At 28.1% G+C, this 18,282-nt stretch overlaps 1 protein-coding gene across 1 annotated transcript; it reads right to left on the bottom strand.

The window, feature by feature from the left end:
• Window positions 1-1,112: 1,112 nt before the first annotated feature.
• Window positions 1,113-17,973, bottom strand: LOC122272552 (vesicle transport protein GOT1B-like). The gene is made up of 4 exons (XM_071181881.1): window positions 17,578-17,973; window positions 13,276-13,367; window positions 7,274-7,363; window positions 1,113-1,339 (listed from the first exon to the last, which is right to left on the bottom strand). The coding sequence occupies exons 1-4, from the start codon at window positions 17,600-17,602 to the stop codon at window positions 1,295-1,297; spliced, it is 252 nt and encodes an 83-aa protein (XP_071037982.1). The 5' UTR covers window positions 17,603-17,973; the 3' UTR covers window positions 1,113-1,294.
• Between the last annotated feature and the right edge of the window lie 309 nt (window positions 17,974-18,282).

Raw genomic sequence — 18,282 nt, 5'->3', positions numbered from 1 at the left:
TTTAAGGGAGAAAATTGTAAAGGTGGTAAAAAATCAAAACAGAGGTTAACTGTTCTATTTTGTGCAAACAGTACTGGAACCGATAAACTGAAGCCGTTCGTTATAGGCAAATACGCTAAACCTAGATGTTTTAAGAATGTGAAAAGTTTACCAGTTGACTACAAGGCAAACAAAAGAGCCTGGATGACAGAAGAAATATTTAACAACTGGCTGCTTGATGTGGATAAGGAGATGAAAAGAAAGAAGAAAAAAATAGCTCTCTTAGTTGACAACTGCACTCCTCACAACAATCCTCCAAGTTTGAAAAATATAAAATTGTTTTATTTTCCCCCAAATTGNATTTAAAAACAATAATACAGCAAAAATACTTTATTTCTATCTGAAATGTTTAAAATTATTATTTAATTAACAAAATGATTTTAAAGATGGGGAGGCAATTTATCAGACATCCAATAAAGATTAAATTAGTCCAGACTGGAATTCACCAATGAAAAAAATAATAATTGTGTTTCTCTGAGCAGAACATCTCTTTTTCCATCAGCGATGTACACTAACTACACATTTAATAAGTTTTAAAAGCACCTGTATATAAATAAACATAAAACCAAATGGATATAATCGAAATATGTTTATTGCCAGCAAATTATTTTATATACAGCTAATGGAAAATTATTTAAAAATTTCATGCCAATATTTTTTTCTCAGTTTAGTTTGAAGCATAATTTTACATACATCCCAATTTCATTATTTATTTGGATAAACCTCTATTATCAATGAAAGCAGACTTTAAAATAAATCAGAACCTACAAATTATATTTATAAATAATATTTATTTATAAATATTTTCGACTTAATGATTTACTCTAAAAAAATTAAGTGATTTAAATTGTGCCAACAGTTCAGAGGGATGTAATTGTTTTTTCTCATTAAAAGAAATTTTGGTCGACACCTACTTTTTAGAGTTAGAGATAACTGCAGAAAAGAGTAAGGATTATTAAATAAAGAAAAGAAAAAATCTAGCAGGTAATTTTTTCTTCACATTATAAGTTATAAAGATAATTTTACATTTCTAAAACAAAAACACGTTTTATGAATGAAAAATAACAAAACCATTTGATAGGAATATAAATAATTTAGTGATTTGTGAAGTTTAAGGAGATGATACATACAATGGCCTCATGGCAAACATAAAATACAAAACATTTGTATAATATACAAAAAAACATTTCTTTGTGAGTAAAGGATTACAGAATTTATTTTTATACAAACTTTATTAAAACTTTGATTTAATTATTTACACCATTGATCTGTTTGGATCTCCAGCAATATAATCAATAATCTATAAAGAAAAAAAAAAGTTCATTAGCTGGTGAGACAAGCAAACTTTTCTTTCTCTTTTTAAAAAAGCGTGAGCTTTGTTAGGATTTTGATTTGTTAAGAAAAACATATCAAGCAGGATTTCCTTCAAAAGGATGACATAAAATCAGGGAAATCTAAACATTATCAATGTAAGCAATTTTCACGGAACAGCAGAAAATGACATAGCAGGATAATGCACGAAACAGATAATATAAAACGGGAGTTACACTATATATATATATCGAAGACCTTATATTCAGATTGTAGGTTTGAAATAGATAATAAAGGAATTCTTGGCTTTAACTACTTATAAAACACTATGTTTTTTGTAAGGAATTTCGACCAGACCCATGGGTCCGTACGACCTAATGCTTAAGAATTCATGGCGTGAAGAATAAAATAATGGGAGCAACCCAGGAGAAAATTATGATTCTAAAAATAGTTCTAATGGCAATTTTATTCCTCCTTCAATTTCTTGTTAACCTTACTAAATGCAGTAACATCATTTATAATATTAAAAAAAAACTAATGAATTAACCTTATTAAGACATGGTTTAAAGGAACTGATGCACTCAAATATTTTCCTTTTACTCCAATGAATGTCGCAAAATATAAAGAAGTATTATCCTAAGGTCAAAAATAGTTAAGACTTGAGCTTTATGTAAAAACAAAACAAAAAAAAAATATCTGTTTTAAGTGAGAAAACAAGGTAGTAAAAAATACAATCAACAAATGTAAAGAATTTATCATAATTACCAAAAAAAGTATTTTTTTTTTAGAAATATTAGAGATAAGAAATGATAAAATTGCAAAGATATTTAGCTCATAAAATTAGCCCATAATAGAGAGAGAGGTCTACAAAAAATTTCTACGAGCCGGGACCAATTTTTAAGAACTAGCAAGTTATGTAATAGAAAATAATAAAACAACTTTTTGTTTTCATAATAAACTTAACTAATATATTTGGAGACAGATAAGTTTTTTATCACCATGTCACCCAGGATTTGTAGAACCCACCCCTAATTCTAATAGTCAGGCAGATGTGACAAATATATCAAATAAATACTTTGTTAGACATGTATTCCATAAACCTTGTTTTAAGAAATATCAAACTAAATATTAAAATAAAAAATACTAAAAATTGATAAATTAATAAAATAAATAACTTTTTGATTTAAAATTGCAAAAAAAAAATTCTAATAAGATAATTTTAAAGGAATTACATAACACATTGTAAATCTATACAATATAGCTATTTATTTAAAGTATGCATAGATTAAATACTTATTATTAATGGGATCTAAATTTTATGTGTATTGGTAAGAACATTTTTAAACATATAATTCACACATAGTATTTTTAATTTTATTCTTTTTGATTCATTTGTGCAGCTCACATGCTTCAGTTAAGATGGTGTAAAACACATAACTTATTATTTAAAGAGTTGAACTAAACGTGGCATTTGATGGCACAAGAAGTTGAAGTTGCCATATAATGAATTAATTATAAATAACTTAACGGTACTTTTACAGTCAAAACATATTTTGAGCAGCTTGCTTTCTGAACAATTATGCAATGATTAAACTTTAGCAAATTAAAACAAAAATAAAATTTAAATAAAATAAAAATTAGTTTTAAAATATAAATTTTACAAATTAGTCCTTCCACAGAAAATACAGCATATTTGAATTGGAATAAAAAAAAAGGTAATTAAGTTCATTTCAGAGCTGCTATAGGGCCAATTTAAATAAAACACAAAAATATTAAATTAATCCTTATAATATTTTGCGCAACTTTGTAAAATGAACTTAAGGCTAAGCAATAGCTAAATATGTAATGACAATTTTAAAAATTAATATTGTTAGTGGAACTAAATGCATTATTTCTATGAAAAAAATTGAATGGAAGTTCAATAACTTCTAAATATTTTTTAATAAATATTTAGAAGTTATTGAATAATATATTTTAATGATATTTTTGTTCTACCTATATGAAGGGAAAAACTGATAGAATGTAATGGTAGAAATTAAGAAAATTTAGTCACTGGCCCACAGATTAGTGACTATAAAATATTACTAGTTTGTACATATTTTCTCTGATCCATTAACATGTCTCTATTAGATTTTTTCGTTAAAACAAAGAGAAATTAAATGAAAATTTGAATGTATAGCATTCACAATTATGAGGAAACATGCTATTTTGTAACTATGCCGAACCCTGTGGCAGAATTTTTTCGAACTATCTGCAACAAAACTCTCTAGCACTAATATCTTTCTGCAAGATACTTTTAATAATAACAAACATATATGTTACAAATTTAAAATAACAAAAGCAGTGTGTTTACAAAAAAAAAAAAAAACTAATTATAATTTTTTTTAAAATTTAACATGTAATTTTATTCTAATATTATAGGTGATATTTTCGCATTTTGTTGTATGGTGGGGAACGCACAAATTATTTCCTTCTCATTTTGTAAGTAATCATCACAAGAAAAAAAAAGATCGCAACGTAATAACGCGAATCGGACATCTCAAATGTATGTTCGAGATTAGGCTGTCATAATAAATAATATTGTATTACAAACTATAAAATATTGGATTTACAAACTATAGAGAAGTCAACAGCAATAACTGCCAAAAATTCAATAGAATTATTGCCTTAAAAAGTAAATATTCAAATGCACAATTCGAATTTTCCATATTGTTTGAAATATATCGGGATATTTAAAATCCATGCGAAAATCAATATCAATAACTGCCAAAAATACAATCGATACATTATACAGTCGAACTCGTTTATAACGAGCACAAAGGGACCGTAACATTGTACTCGTTAAATCCGAGTGCTCGTAATAAACGGGTCCTTGAGGCAGGTGTGCAACCAGAAGAGGGGGGGGGGTTTACTTAAAATTTAATTAATACTTACTTACTTTATTTACATTAATTAATTTAATCAAATACTTTTCTTGATTGCTAAATTTAAATAAATACTTTTATCGGTCATGACCGCCTACTCTCACGTGACTTTTCCCATGCTTTAGATTAGAGCGATAAGGGCAATTAAGTTTCAGTTCTCGTTTTTTTTTGATTTTGCGCGCATTTCTTATAATTTTGAAAAAAAGATAAGACCAATAAAAGACTAATAAAAGATGAGGAAAAATATTGCAAGACAGAAAAATATTGCTCGCTAAAACCGGGTCTTTCTCGTTAAAAGCGACTTCTATTTCATAGACTTAACATTGATCCAACCAAATATTCTCGTTTCCCTCGTTAAATCCGAGCTCGTTATAAACGAGTTCGACTGTATAGATTTAGGATACTATTGGCATACATTGAGAGTGTCAAAAAGTGATTATCTAAATGCATAATTCAAATTTCTGTAATAATAATAATTTTTTTTTAAAAAAAAAACTTTTTAAAAGAAATTTCTTTCTGCAAGAACTGTGGAACGTTCTGCAACAATGTCTCCGTGATTCTGCTACGGGGATGCCGAAGACCAAAACATGAAACTTAAAATACTAATAGCAATAAAAAAAAATCCAAAATAGAATACCATTCTTTTATACTGATTGCTGGTCCAAGAGACCACAGTTATTTAATTTCTGGTGGTTTGAGTCAAATATTATAAATCCCAAACCAACAGGCTACTGGTAATTTTGAGCCAGGGTAGAGCATGCACACCTTAGTACACTAGCAAAAAAAAAGTATTAAAATCAACAAAAGAATGGCTAGTTTAAGAAAGTTCACTGTATAAGTTAACAAATAGGATTGTGATAGAGAGTAAAGCTAAAATGCTAATTACCATTGGCAGGATGTTAACCAAGCTAAGCAAAAGAAAAAAAAAGAGAAGAAAAAAAACTGTAAGTATCCTTATTTAGTGCAAACTATTGACATGCATATAGGATTTTGATACATTTACAAAATAAAAAATAAAACTACAATTTTGGATTTATGCTATGCAAAATATAACATAGTTTTAAAGTTTTTTTACTAATTTTAATAGGAAATTTGTTTAAAGTGAACCTCTGTCCTCCATTTTATAGGGATAATTCTGGGTAGGAAACTTTGTATCTACGTTATGCAAAATATAAAATAGTTTAAAAGCTTTTTTTACTAATTTTAATAGGAAATTAGTTTAAAGTGAACGTCTGTCCTCCATTTTATAGGGATAATTCTATGTAGGAAACTTTGTATAGACGTTATGCAAAATATAAAATAGTTCAAAAGCTTTTTTTTACTAATTTTAATCGAAAATTAGTTTAAAGTGAACTTCTGTCCTCCATTTTATATGGATAATTCTGGGTAGGAAGTAGGACACTTTGTATCTACGTTTTGCAAAATATAAAACAGTTTAAAAGCTTTTTTTACTAATTTTAATAGGAAATAAGTTTAAAGTGAACTAATGTCGTCCATTTTATAAGGATAATATAATCCGGGGTAGGAAATTAGCGTTTTCAGAAAAAAATAGTATTTTAAAAAGTGATAATTCTTAGTTATTAACGTGAAGGGGAAAAAATTACAGTAAATTGTGAACAAAAGTGTTTATCTAATCACTATTATTAGAAATTGCCAAGAACCACAAATAAATCCACATTAACCAGAAATCCATATTAATTAGTACCACATTACCAAGAGAATACCATAATAGAATAGAGCTGTAGAGAAAAACATGAAAATCATCAAATAAGTAATTAATGGTATGAAAAAGAAATGTGGCATAGCTAGGCTTACATTTAAAAGCAAAAATCAAAGGAGAATAACAAATTAGAATCTTTATAATAAAAGTAAAAAAAAAAAAAGATTCCCCTGAGATTTAAACTTTAATATCATATCTACTATTAAAAATGAAGTTGAATTGATGATAAATAAATAAATGATGCTGCATATTTTAACATTTTAATTTGTTTAATTTAAACTTGACAACGGTATTTAGTTTTCTTTTTTTTTTTAAATTTATATTTTAGCAAATTGAGCTTCTGAAAATTTGAACTATACATAAAAAAGCATCATTATTATAAATTTTTTTCTACTTAGTCATAAAAGTTATATTATTTCTATGCTACGACCAGCAATTAAAAGTAGTACAACAAAGGTTGCATGTACTCAAAAATGCTACAAAAATATGATTATCCAACTTTTATTGCTTGTTTATTAGAGTAGAATACAAATTTTGAATTTGGATAATTAAGTGATTCTTAAAACAAGGTTTATCAAACTAAATTATAACAATAAAAGTGAAATTTCATCAAGTTTAAAAGTATAAACATGGTAAAGAAATAATTTTTACAAAACATTTTCAGTGTCCCCCCTAATTGTTTAGTGAAGGGCGGCCTGCTCTGTTTGCCCTTTGATCCCAAGAAATGCACCCTCTTTGTAAAAATAAGCTGTTATCTCTTAAAAACCCTGCCTTTTTATTCATATTCCATTACGAAAAAAATTAATTCACTGTTAAAATTATAATAACAAACTGGTAAAATTATCTGAGTTTATAGGTTTAATTCTAAATATTTACATTGTTAGGATTATTCTCAACTGGGAGGATATTAATAAATTTCAAAGTGATTTTAAATTTTAAAACTATTTTTTAAGTATAAACCTTTTTATTTAATAAAAAAAATACACATATAAAATAGTAGAGGAGGGTAATTTGAAAACTGAGGATAAAATTAAGTTATTACATAATGTTACACATTTTGATACATTTTAACAGTGTTAAGTGCCCTTTTCTGAGAGGAAGTGCTCTTTTTATTCCTAGGGAACACTCTGTGTTTTATTTTTAAGACTTTAGGTATAAATTTATTTCTAAAAATTTAATTTCATCTAGATTTAAAGAAACAAAAAAAAAACTCACAGTTTTGACTGTACAGAATTTACAGATACATTTTTGTATTACAATAACGTAAATAAATACATACCTTATTTAAGATTGGAAAATTTAAAATAGTGCCTAGTATTGGAACCCTTCGTAAAAAATTAACAGCCACAGGTAAGAATCCACTATGAAGAAAAGGAAGACATCGTTATATAGTTATTTATATAAATAAGATAACTATGCAAAATGTCTAAAACTTTCTTTTATCAAAAATTAACAAAATTCAAAAGAAAATAATTTATTCCACCACATTAACCACCTCTTCCTAAAAGACTAATTTTTTTGCTGATTATAAAAGTCACTTTCGTTTTTATTTGTACAGAACTCTGAGAACCTTTGAGTTTTGTATGGCTAACATTAAGTTAATGACATCTTTGATACATCATTTTCAATCTGTCCTTTTTCAGTGTACTTGTTTCCATTTCCCACTTCATCCTCTAATATTCATTATATAAAAATACATATATTGATAAAATCTGTTAATATTCTCTTCAACTTTGATGTGCTTACAGGGTTGCCAGAGAAAAAAAATGAATAAAATAGTTGCTTTTAGTAGTCTAAGGCATGGAAATAGTTGCCTAAACAACAAAAATTATTCTATAATATGAGTAAAAATTTATTGAATAACTAAAATAACATGATCCATTTAGTCAAGTTGGTGGCAAATATCATTTTTATATAAATGTTAGTGCTCTAGCACTAAATTTTTATATAAAAAATAAGTATATTTGCTGAAAGTTAAATACTTTTAATTACTAGAATTCATTAAAAAAAAAACTTTTTCGTCATTAAAAAAAAAAAATTTCTAAAATTTTTTTCCCTTTTATCAATAATTGATTTAGAATATATATATATACATACTGTGAAAAGTGATTACTCAAATTCGAAATTCACGCATAGTAATGTCGTATCAAATATATTTTTTTAAATCATGCAGAATTTCGTAGCAACATCCATTACAAAGGTGATCGAGAAACAAAATAAGACCTCCAATGAAATCTGCGCAAATTGAGAGTATTAAAAAGTGATGACTCAAATTTGAAATTCAAAATTTTTTATTTTCTAAGAAAAAAATATTCACTGTGTTTAGAATCTCCCGCGGGCTGCAGGTTATCAACCCAATTTATGCTAAAAAACACCACTAGGAATACAGAAAAGTCTCCCAATAGTCTCCTTTTCCTGAAAATAGTTCATTCTCAAGCAAAAAAAATTTACCATAGTCACCTTAGGTCGAAAATAGTTGCAAATAGTCACCTGTGGCAACCCTGGGAGATTTAAAAACGCTATGTTCGTTCTCAGGTCTGCGGGCTGGCTGTGATTTTGCAGATAACAGTTGCCACTCTAGCAAAGACTTTTGATAGCTATTCTAATTGGGAGAAGCATCACAGAACCTTATGGAATTTTTGCTCAGGAATAGTTACTGTCTACCTCATATTGATCAGAGCTTTTTGTATTTCAATTTAAGAAATCATTCTAGCATATCTAAAAGACTGTTAGATCATGTCACCATCATACATAAGTGTTAGCATATTGTTTAAGCTAATTTACAAATTATCATTTAGGTTTAAATTTCTAAGCTGGTATATTGTTAACAAAGTAAGAAGTGTTTTATAACAATTCTTTCATTTTGAAATAACAGGTCTTCAAATGATGATTCCTATAATGATTCTTTTTTTAAATGCAAATAATAAATCGGGTGACAAACACACATATGCAAGAAATACTACTCAAGATAGTCTCAAAACACAATGATCAAGTTGTGAGCCAAATAGCTTCAAAACACATCAAAAACAGTAACCCAGAAGTACAGGCAGTCAAGAACTAGCATAGAAAACACTATCCATAGTTAGTTTTTGAACTTTTCCTTTGTGTAATCTTGCTGAGCTTCATTTTAAAGGGGATTTTTTAAATATTTTGCATAAAGGAAACAATTTTTTGATTAGAGAATCAACATTAGGCAAAAACTCCTTTACGACATATGTTTTTTCTATGATCCTTTGCCTCCAGAAAGGAGAGTTAAGTGATCCAGACATAAGTACCAGGGTTGGCAAGGTTTAAGACAGAATGGATTAATCCACGGTTTAAACCCTGGTTTAAACCGTCCTGTCCAAAACTGTCCGAAACCCTTTTACTCAAATTATCTCACTATTTTATCTGAACAATATTTAAGAGGTAAAATAAACATAGAACTAATAACATATTGATAATTAAATATACTAGAGAATATTTGTTTTTAAAAGTATAATGTTTTATTAATATTGTTTGACTCTTCAATTTAAACAAAGGAAGATAAATCAGTAATCAAGTTCAATTGGTCCTCTCATTGAATAGTACATAACTGAAGTTTGGCCTTGCCATACAGGTTAAAATATTAGGGACTAAGTGCTTGGTTCGTCATAAACAGGTTTATTTATCTATAGTACTATTCAAGAATACTTTTATTTCATTCATGTACAATTCTTTTANTGTTACCTGTATAATATATGCAAGCTACAAGGTACATTGTCGTGTTTTGTATTTTATTCCACAATTAGTCTAAAAATAGGAAACGATAACAATAATCCTTCATTTATAGAGTTATTAACTCAAAAAACTATATTTTTGGTCAGTCTATAGTTATTTTTAATAACTTGAAAATACAATAAATTGTAACTAATATTGTAATACACTACCATTTTTAACAATTTACAAAATGGTAGTGTATTCACTTGTTTTATTTTATTCCACAATAAAAAATCCAAAGTTAAGAAATCATAAATTTTTACAAAAATCTATCATTTATAAAATCGCTTGCTCCAAAATTGCATTACTTTTCCAAGTTTAGTCATTTTTAATTACATAGAAATGCATTAATTTACATCCTAAATAAAAATTTGTAACACAAAAAGTATATTCCGCTGTTTTATTAAGTTGTTGAGTTGTTCCATTTAAGTTGTTCCATTTATTGAGTTGTGTGTTCAGAAAACGTTATAATGGCATTCCAACTTTAAACACTTTTTTAGTAAAGTGGGAAAATTATTTTACGCCCATAGATTTTAAGTCGGGTAAAATTTAAAGTTAGTTTTAACTCATTTCTTATGAAAAATATGAGTGCTAACTTTCTTATTACTTGCCTTATAAGCGCCTGAATTATTATAAGAGAAATGATAAAGAAAAATATACTCGGCGCAATTTTAAAAGCTTTTGTTACGAACGCCTATTCCTTTTTCCAGGGGCTGAAATTAACCAAAACTGTAGCAGACAGCTAGGGCGCAGCAAGCCCGTTTGTTTGAATTCCACCCAGACCATCGATTTTTCGCTTCGTTAAATCAGCCCGCCCCTTCTCCAACGCGTTGTGACGTCATATGCAGCTCACCTGAAAATATAGAGCCCCTGGGACATGCAGGTTACTTCCTGGAGTTCCGGTTTATTTAACGCGCTAGAGATTTAAACTTAATCTATAAAATCCCACCTTTAAATGATGCTTTCTATGTTAGTGTTGCATATTGAGAAGTAATTTAAAAACATACGTCTGCTGAGAAACTTTTATTTTCTTTAAAAATTCGAAAAAACAGTAAAATTTTTAAAGGTAATGCAAAATAAAGGTATTCTAAAAATAAGTATGACGATACATACTAAAATATTTGCTAAATAGAAAATAATTATTAATATAACTAAATTTGCGTGTTACAAAATTTACACTTTTCTTCTTGGGATTGTGGACTTCAAATTAAAAATGGCTATATTTCTAATGGAAGGCTGAATTTGCATAGCAACATATTTATCACTTATTATAGTTAAAATCTAAAAGATATAATTGGTAAATTTCAGATACAGAGTTATTGACTTATGTATGTTTATTTCATTTTATAAATTAGTGGGAAAAGAAATTCGTGCTTGAAAAGTTTTTAAATTGAAAATTTTGTAAAATGTTAAAATTCGAAAATAAAAATGGCTACATTTTCAATCGAAGGCATGATTTGCGTAACATTACATTTATCGTCTATTATAGATAATACCCAAAAGAAATAATTTATAAGTTTGAGATACTGTATTATTTTATTAGTTTATTAATTCTATTTAATGTATTTATGAAAAAAAGTTCCGTCTTGAAATTTTGTTTATTTAATTTGAAAAAATTCCTGGAATTTTAAAATACATTCTATCATGTTTAAAAAAAGAAGAAATATTTACTAATGAATTAAGTTTCAAAATACTAAAATAAAAGTATTTCTGAGAATACGAAAAAATTATTTTTAAAAATTGGGTATTTGCAACTAGAGAGGAAGAAGTTCACTGATATACAAGCACGTGACCTGTGACCTCAGAGCCAGCTAATAGTTTATAAACAAGATGGCGAGTTAAAGTCAAGCTCCACGTGATTGAAGAAAATTACATTAAGGAACTAATTTAAATCCTGCTTTATTCAGTCATTAGAGAACTAATTTAATTCCAGCTTTAATCATTAGAGATCTAATTTAAATTCCACTATATTTAGTGGTTAGAGAACTAATTTAAATCTCGCTTTGTAAGCTTTTGTTTAATTGTTTCACATCTACTGTAAACATTATAATTGATTATAGGAAACTATATCAAATGTTGCCCCCTACAGATGGGGTAATTATTGATCACTGGGGTAATTCCTGATCATTGTCATTTTTTGTTATAAATAAAATAAGAAATAGCTAATAAATAGTTAATTGTCTTTTCTTAAATAACAGTTCATATTTATTAAGGGGAGCAACTATTAAATATATTTTAACTATAATAAAATAAAAATTTGTTTTCAACTGTATACAAGACAAATGTGTTCTGATAAGCACCATTTCTAGCTTGTCTTACCTTGCTTCTATCTTAATTTTATGTGTGTACATTGTTAGAATAATTTTTAAGTTGATAAATTAACTTAATATAAATAAGGTGAGAAATTATAAGCCTAAAAAGGATACTAAACTTCTAGAAAGCAAAAATAGCAAATTTCTTTTAATGATTGAAAAGGAAAATTTCAGTGTGAGAGCTGCTGCCAGAGCTGAACCTATATATATGCTTTCCCTAAGTATGAGGCTTTGCATTGCGCTGTTATAAATTGAACTACACCCCCGCCTTCTAAATGCAGTAAAATTACCTTGAAAGTGTTTGCAATGAATGTATTACCAATTTCGGAGGAGGGGGAATGGGAAAAAGATGTGTTGGAAAAGTTATATCATAATATTTATTGCTTGTGTGTTTCTATTTGAGTAAGGTCGGGGTTATTCTTCTTTCGTTTTCGTTTCCCGTATATTTTCGTCGAGAATCCCGTTATCAGTGCAATGAATGTGATGTTGGTTAGTGTGTCCAACCATGTTTCAGGATTTATCACACAACAGCTAAGTTTTAACATCTTTTATATTGTATTTTTATTCTTTAATTTAAGTTTTGTATTTTCTCTTTTTCTTCTCTTGCAAAAGTAAACTGTTTTTAAATTGCAAAGCGTGCATCTTTTCCCCCTACCAAAACACCACGTAACAAAGCGCACTTGAGCGAAAAACGGTGGCAATGGGGAGTGAATTTTGCTCGGCAGGTAAGGGGTTAATCATAATAATACATAAAAATAATCATAAAATAATACATGGAATAATATGACATGAGGAACAATAAGACAGTAAAATAATAATGCAGTAATAATTATAGTAATAAAATTATTATAATTATTACTGAATTATTAAAAAATTAAACTGTATAAAAGTATGATTAATTATTTTCATTGTAATGAGATAAAATCATGCTAACTTATTATAGACTGTTCCTATATTTATTATATTTTGGGTAATCTTAGACCATTTCATAAAAGAAGTGAAAGAAGACTAAGATTTCCTTATTTGCAAGCATTAAAAAAAATATCTTAAAGAAATAAATTTTCAAAATCTTTAATTTTTGGCTTGACTGCTTTAAGAACCTCTATAAATTTTCTAAATGCCCAGGAACGTACACCTCTTTGACATTTTTGTGCAGTAAACAAATTATTAACAATTTATAAGGTAATATGAGCAAAACATAATCAGTAAGTTATTAAAAGTGAATACATACATTTCCTAGAGCTAAAAGTCCCTTGTCAAATATAAAGACAACTCCAAGAAACAGGAAAAAAAGTCCAAACCCTGTTAATCCTATTCCTATTTCTAAATGTCAGGAAAGATAAAAAAGAATGAATTTATATTTCTGAATGAAAAAAAGAAATAATTGCATATTAATTAAAAACTAACCAATATATATAATTAGATATTTCTGTATAGATATATTTTCTGTATATATTATCTGTATTTCTGTATTAGATATATTTTAGATATTTCCGTAATAATTAGATATTTCTGTAATTATATTTATGATATACAATAATATTACAATTCAATAGTAAACATAAAATTTCTAATGATATAGCAAAACATACATTTTACAATAATTAATTTAAACAAATTAAAATAATTACAGTTTCAAAATAATTGACAGTTAAATTTAATACGAGAGAAGCATTTAGATGGCTATTTATAGTGATGAAGCAAAGAAAAAATATTTCAGAATTTCTTTGCAGTCAAAACGCATTATATCAATAGAATGAACATGGCAACTGCGTTTAAATTACCTAATTTTTATGACAATCAGGCAGTGGATAGGGAGAAACTGAAAATACATTACAGAAAGTGACTGAAGAGAATAACTGTAGCCACTTCTATACAAACAACCACAGATAATGCATAATTCAAATTTTGATAAACACAAAAAACCCTTTGGCACCTTGGTGATAGTAGTTGGTGATCACAGATACTGATAGAGTAGGGGTGCTCAACCTGCCAGCCGTGGGCGCGTTGACTGTTGATGTGCGGCCCGCGGAAGCTTCTGAATGCAAAGAATTTTTTTTAAAGAAAAATATTGAATTTTATTTTATACTATAATGGATTTGTTTTAATTTTTGTTTAAACGTTATAAATTTTCTTTAATAAAAATATTTAATTCAAATTTATATTACTCTAGAAAATATGTATACAGTCGAACCCCGCTATAGTGAACCTGGGATATAGTGAACACTCGGATGTAGTGAACTTTTTTAGCGGTCCCGTCCGTATTCCTATTTAAATAATGTTATTTTTAACGCTTATAGTGAACAGCTTAGAACTTGGAAACTCGGTTATAGTGGACTCAAATTTCATTTCTTTAAATATCTTTTTCAGTCCTCCATCTTTAAACTTGTAGGTGTTGGGACTGAAAATGAATGCATTCCTATAAAATGTGTCATATTACTCTCCTTTATGCTTATCACTTTTAACTATACTGTAATAAATGTCAAACAGATCATTTATCTTATACTCCCCCCTCCCTGACAAGCCTCGCTTTATCTCTTTTCCCCAAGCTTGCTCTACAACTAGTTAACTTGGCCACCTGCTGAATTTTTGGAATTTTCTTATCTGTTCAAACCATATTCTTTACAAATCACCCCTTGACAATCAAGAAGGGGAACAATTTAACTCATTCTACAGCTGCTCTCTTCATATTCTTACATTATCTATTTGAGACAAGATTTTTATTTCAAAAGCAGTGAAAATGGCAAATTCTCTAAAGAGAAAAGCGTTTTCGATAGAGGACAAAGTTAAAATTGTAAAGCGTATTGATGATGGAACCAATCAATCGACACTGTGTAAGGAATTTTCCTTGTCAAAATCTACAGTTTCAAACATTTGGAAAAATCGAAGTGCAATTCTTGCGGCATACGACAAAAACATGGTTTCATCGAAAAAACTGCGTGGAGCTGAAAGAGAAAACGTAGAAGATGCTTTGTTAAGATGGTTCGAAATCTTGTTCAAAATGTAAAAATCTTGCATTCTTTGCACATTGTAGATAAGAAAATTGATGAACTCAATTTAAAATCAAATTGTGTTCAATCAAAAATCACAAATTTTTTTCATAAAAAGTGAAAATAAAACTAATATTTAGCGACGTAATTACTTTTTCCATCAATTTTTGCTTTATTATCTGTTAATTAGTTAATAATTTTTTAAATAACTTATGCAAAATTGCAAAGCCAATTTTCAATCATTCAACTGTCTTATGCAAAAAATATTCTTCAAAAAATTTGGATATAGTGAACCATCGGTTATAGTGGACACATTACTGAGTCCGCAGACGGTTCACTATAGCGGGGTTCGACTGTATATATATTTTTTCCTTGCACTTTCACTCTGTGAGCTCTGCAGTTTTTTTTTCTTGGTTAGAATTTATCCCTCCTTCCTTTATATTTAAATATATATTTATGTACACATTTTATTAAATTAATTATTGGGGAAAAAAGATTTTTCATTTTATTAAAAGTATTTAATATTCAGCTAATTTGCTATTAAGCTTACTGATGAAAAACATACTGCTTCCAACACTAATGTTTCTATAAAAAACATCATCATATTTGCCGCTAACATGACTAAATATGCTTGCGGCCCTTCGTTAATCTACTCGTTGTGCAAGTAGCCCTTCACTTTAAAAGGTCGTGCACCCCTACGATAGAGAAATATTCCCTCAAAGGATGGTGTTTTCTACACTAGGGTGCAATGCAAGTTCTTTACTGCTTACACTTCAGGGTTTAAATCTATTAAACTAAGTAGAATCAGATGGGCCGGGCATATAGTGATAATGAGCCCAGAACGAACAGCATTAAGAATCTTTAATACAACCCCCTCCAATAAAACGCCAAGAGGAAGGCCCAAAAAGAGATGGAAAGACTGTGTGGATGAGGATTTTGCCATCCTAAAAGTAAAGAACTGGAAATCAATTGCTGAGAGAAGGGCAGAATGGGAAAAGCTTCTGAGGAAGGCCTAGGCTCACAGAGGGCTGTCGTGCCAATGCTGCTGATACTTCAGGGTTACTGTTTCCCGTGTATTTTGAAGCCGTGGCTCATAATGAGATAATTGTGTTTTGAGACTCCCTTGAGGAATAAGAGAAGTATATTTGCCATTAACAGATATTTTATCACCAAAATTTTAGTTTTTAAAAAAAAAATTTCTTCCACAAATAAGGAGAAATTTGAGAATATATTGGTAAACAGGACATGGTCGTTACTAAACAGGAGTCTTCGTTAAAAAACAGGAGACTTGGCAGGTATGGCGTATGATGGTTCAGGGCTTGCAACAAGTTAACAAAGAGTAATAAAAATAGGCCAACTCCGGATTGCCAAAAAAGAGAGTTCTTTCTAAATCTAGCAACCATGTCACCTTTACTAACCATATATCTATAAAGAACTAAAACAAATTTTCACTTCAAACTCATCAGAATTACTTAATATCTCATGAAATACAGCAGATTTGAGCCCAGAAATTATGTAATTTATTTCTTTTATTAAAAACAATGTTATCCGTTGGAAAACATCGCTAGGCAGAATAAGCTGTATTAAGCAACTGTATACTTTCTAACAGGAAACAGAGCAGGCCAAGAGCTTGAGATTGTTGTTGTTTACATTCATAATGTAAACACCATTGATAGGACTTCTTATGTTACAATAAATGTATATAAAAGTCATTGTCGATAACATAAATCATGAAAAATTTTACATTATCAAATAACACAATAAAGGAGAACCATATCTATATAACAATGATGACTCTTTTGGTCATAGGTACCATTGATAAGGAAATCTTTCCTCATTTTCAATAAAATAAATGAAAATACGGAATTTGATATCATGTTTTAAATTTAAAACTTTTTATACTTATCGAAATTGCAATACAAAAGAAAAAAACACATTAAACTTTGCATATTTATAAGAAGACCAGCAAGTAAAAAATTTGTTATGTCATAAAAACTGAGAGATTAACAATATATTCATTTGAAAGATTATTTTTGCTGCAGTAATGATCACATGAAATTTTATCATCACATACCACTTGGATTCAGAGATGAAAAGAAAGTTATTGCTCAAGATATTAGAACTTACTCAGAAAATCTCAAACATTTTTAATCCTCCCGCAATTTTCTTGGAAACAAGGTTATTAAATTTGGATGAATTATTAAAACTGACTAATCTACTAAAAAGTATAGATACTATTTAATAAATAGTAAATATGCTGCATAATATCTCACTCAATTAATTAATAAAATAACAATTAAAATATCAGGAATAAGTAGATAAAAATAAACATTATTTTCACAGTGATATCTTTCTAAATATGAAAAAAAAGTCTATTAGCATATATTTTAATATTAGTGACCATAAAAATTGTGTATTAAATATGTTAAACAGAGCAAAATCTAATAAATTTGGCAATGAACGATTATTTTGATTAATGATAGCATAAAAGTTTCACATCAGAAACCGGTGGGGTCTGATGTGAGAAAATTCATTACTCTTACTTTGAAAATCTGTAATTTCAAACATTTTATATCTCAAATAATTTTCAGAGAAACAAAGTTAATCAATGTAACTGAATATGCACTGTCACTCCATTGCGAACATTACAAGAGCAAAAGGAATTTTTAAATTTCCACGTCATCCCAAAACAACAAACATATTAGCAAGACGCCATATTGAATTTGTCACCCAGGCTCTACACCAATATTGTAGTTGTTATCGAGTTTTGCCTGATTTTACAATTCGTAAAATACAACTCAGTTTTCAACATTTATATATATCAAACCATATAGTATACTAAAAACTGAATAAACTGAAGCAACTTTGAGAGCAAAAAGTTTTTTCGGAATATTCGCTATGATAAAGTTGCTTTTACGAAACTGGAAAAATCTTTTTATACTGTATTATCAGTGTCGCCATCTAACGAATTAAATTATTACTGCATATATTTTAATCATAAAATGAGTTCACTATATATATTTTTTATTCACTATTTCGTAAAAAATGAAGTGAAAGTGCCTATAAATTTATGTGCATTTATTTAAAAAATATTAATTGAAATATTTATTGTAATAACAATAAAATAGCTGCAGTGTAGTGTGTTTCAATCGTTTTAATTACGCCACTCTGTCTTTAAAACCAAAAAAATAAAATAAAAAATAATAAATAAATAAAGACCTTAAATTTTTTAGAGCGATTCTTGTAAT

This window comes from Parasteatoda tepidariorum, chromosome 6 (genome assembly GCF_043381705.1).
Source record: "Parasteatoda tepidariorum isolate YZ-2023 chromosome 6, CAS_Ptep_4.0, whole genome shotgun sequence".
NCBI lineage: Eukaryota > Metazoa > Arthropoda > Arachnida > Araneae > Theridiidae > Parasteatoda > Parasteatoda tepidariorum.
This window is presented reverse-complemented; position numbering and strand designations above follow the sequence as displayed.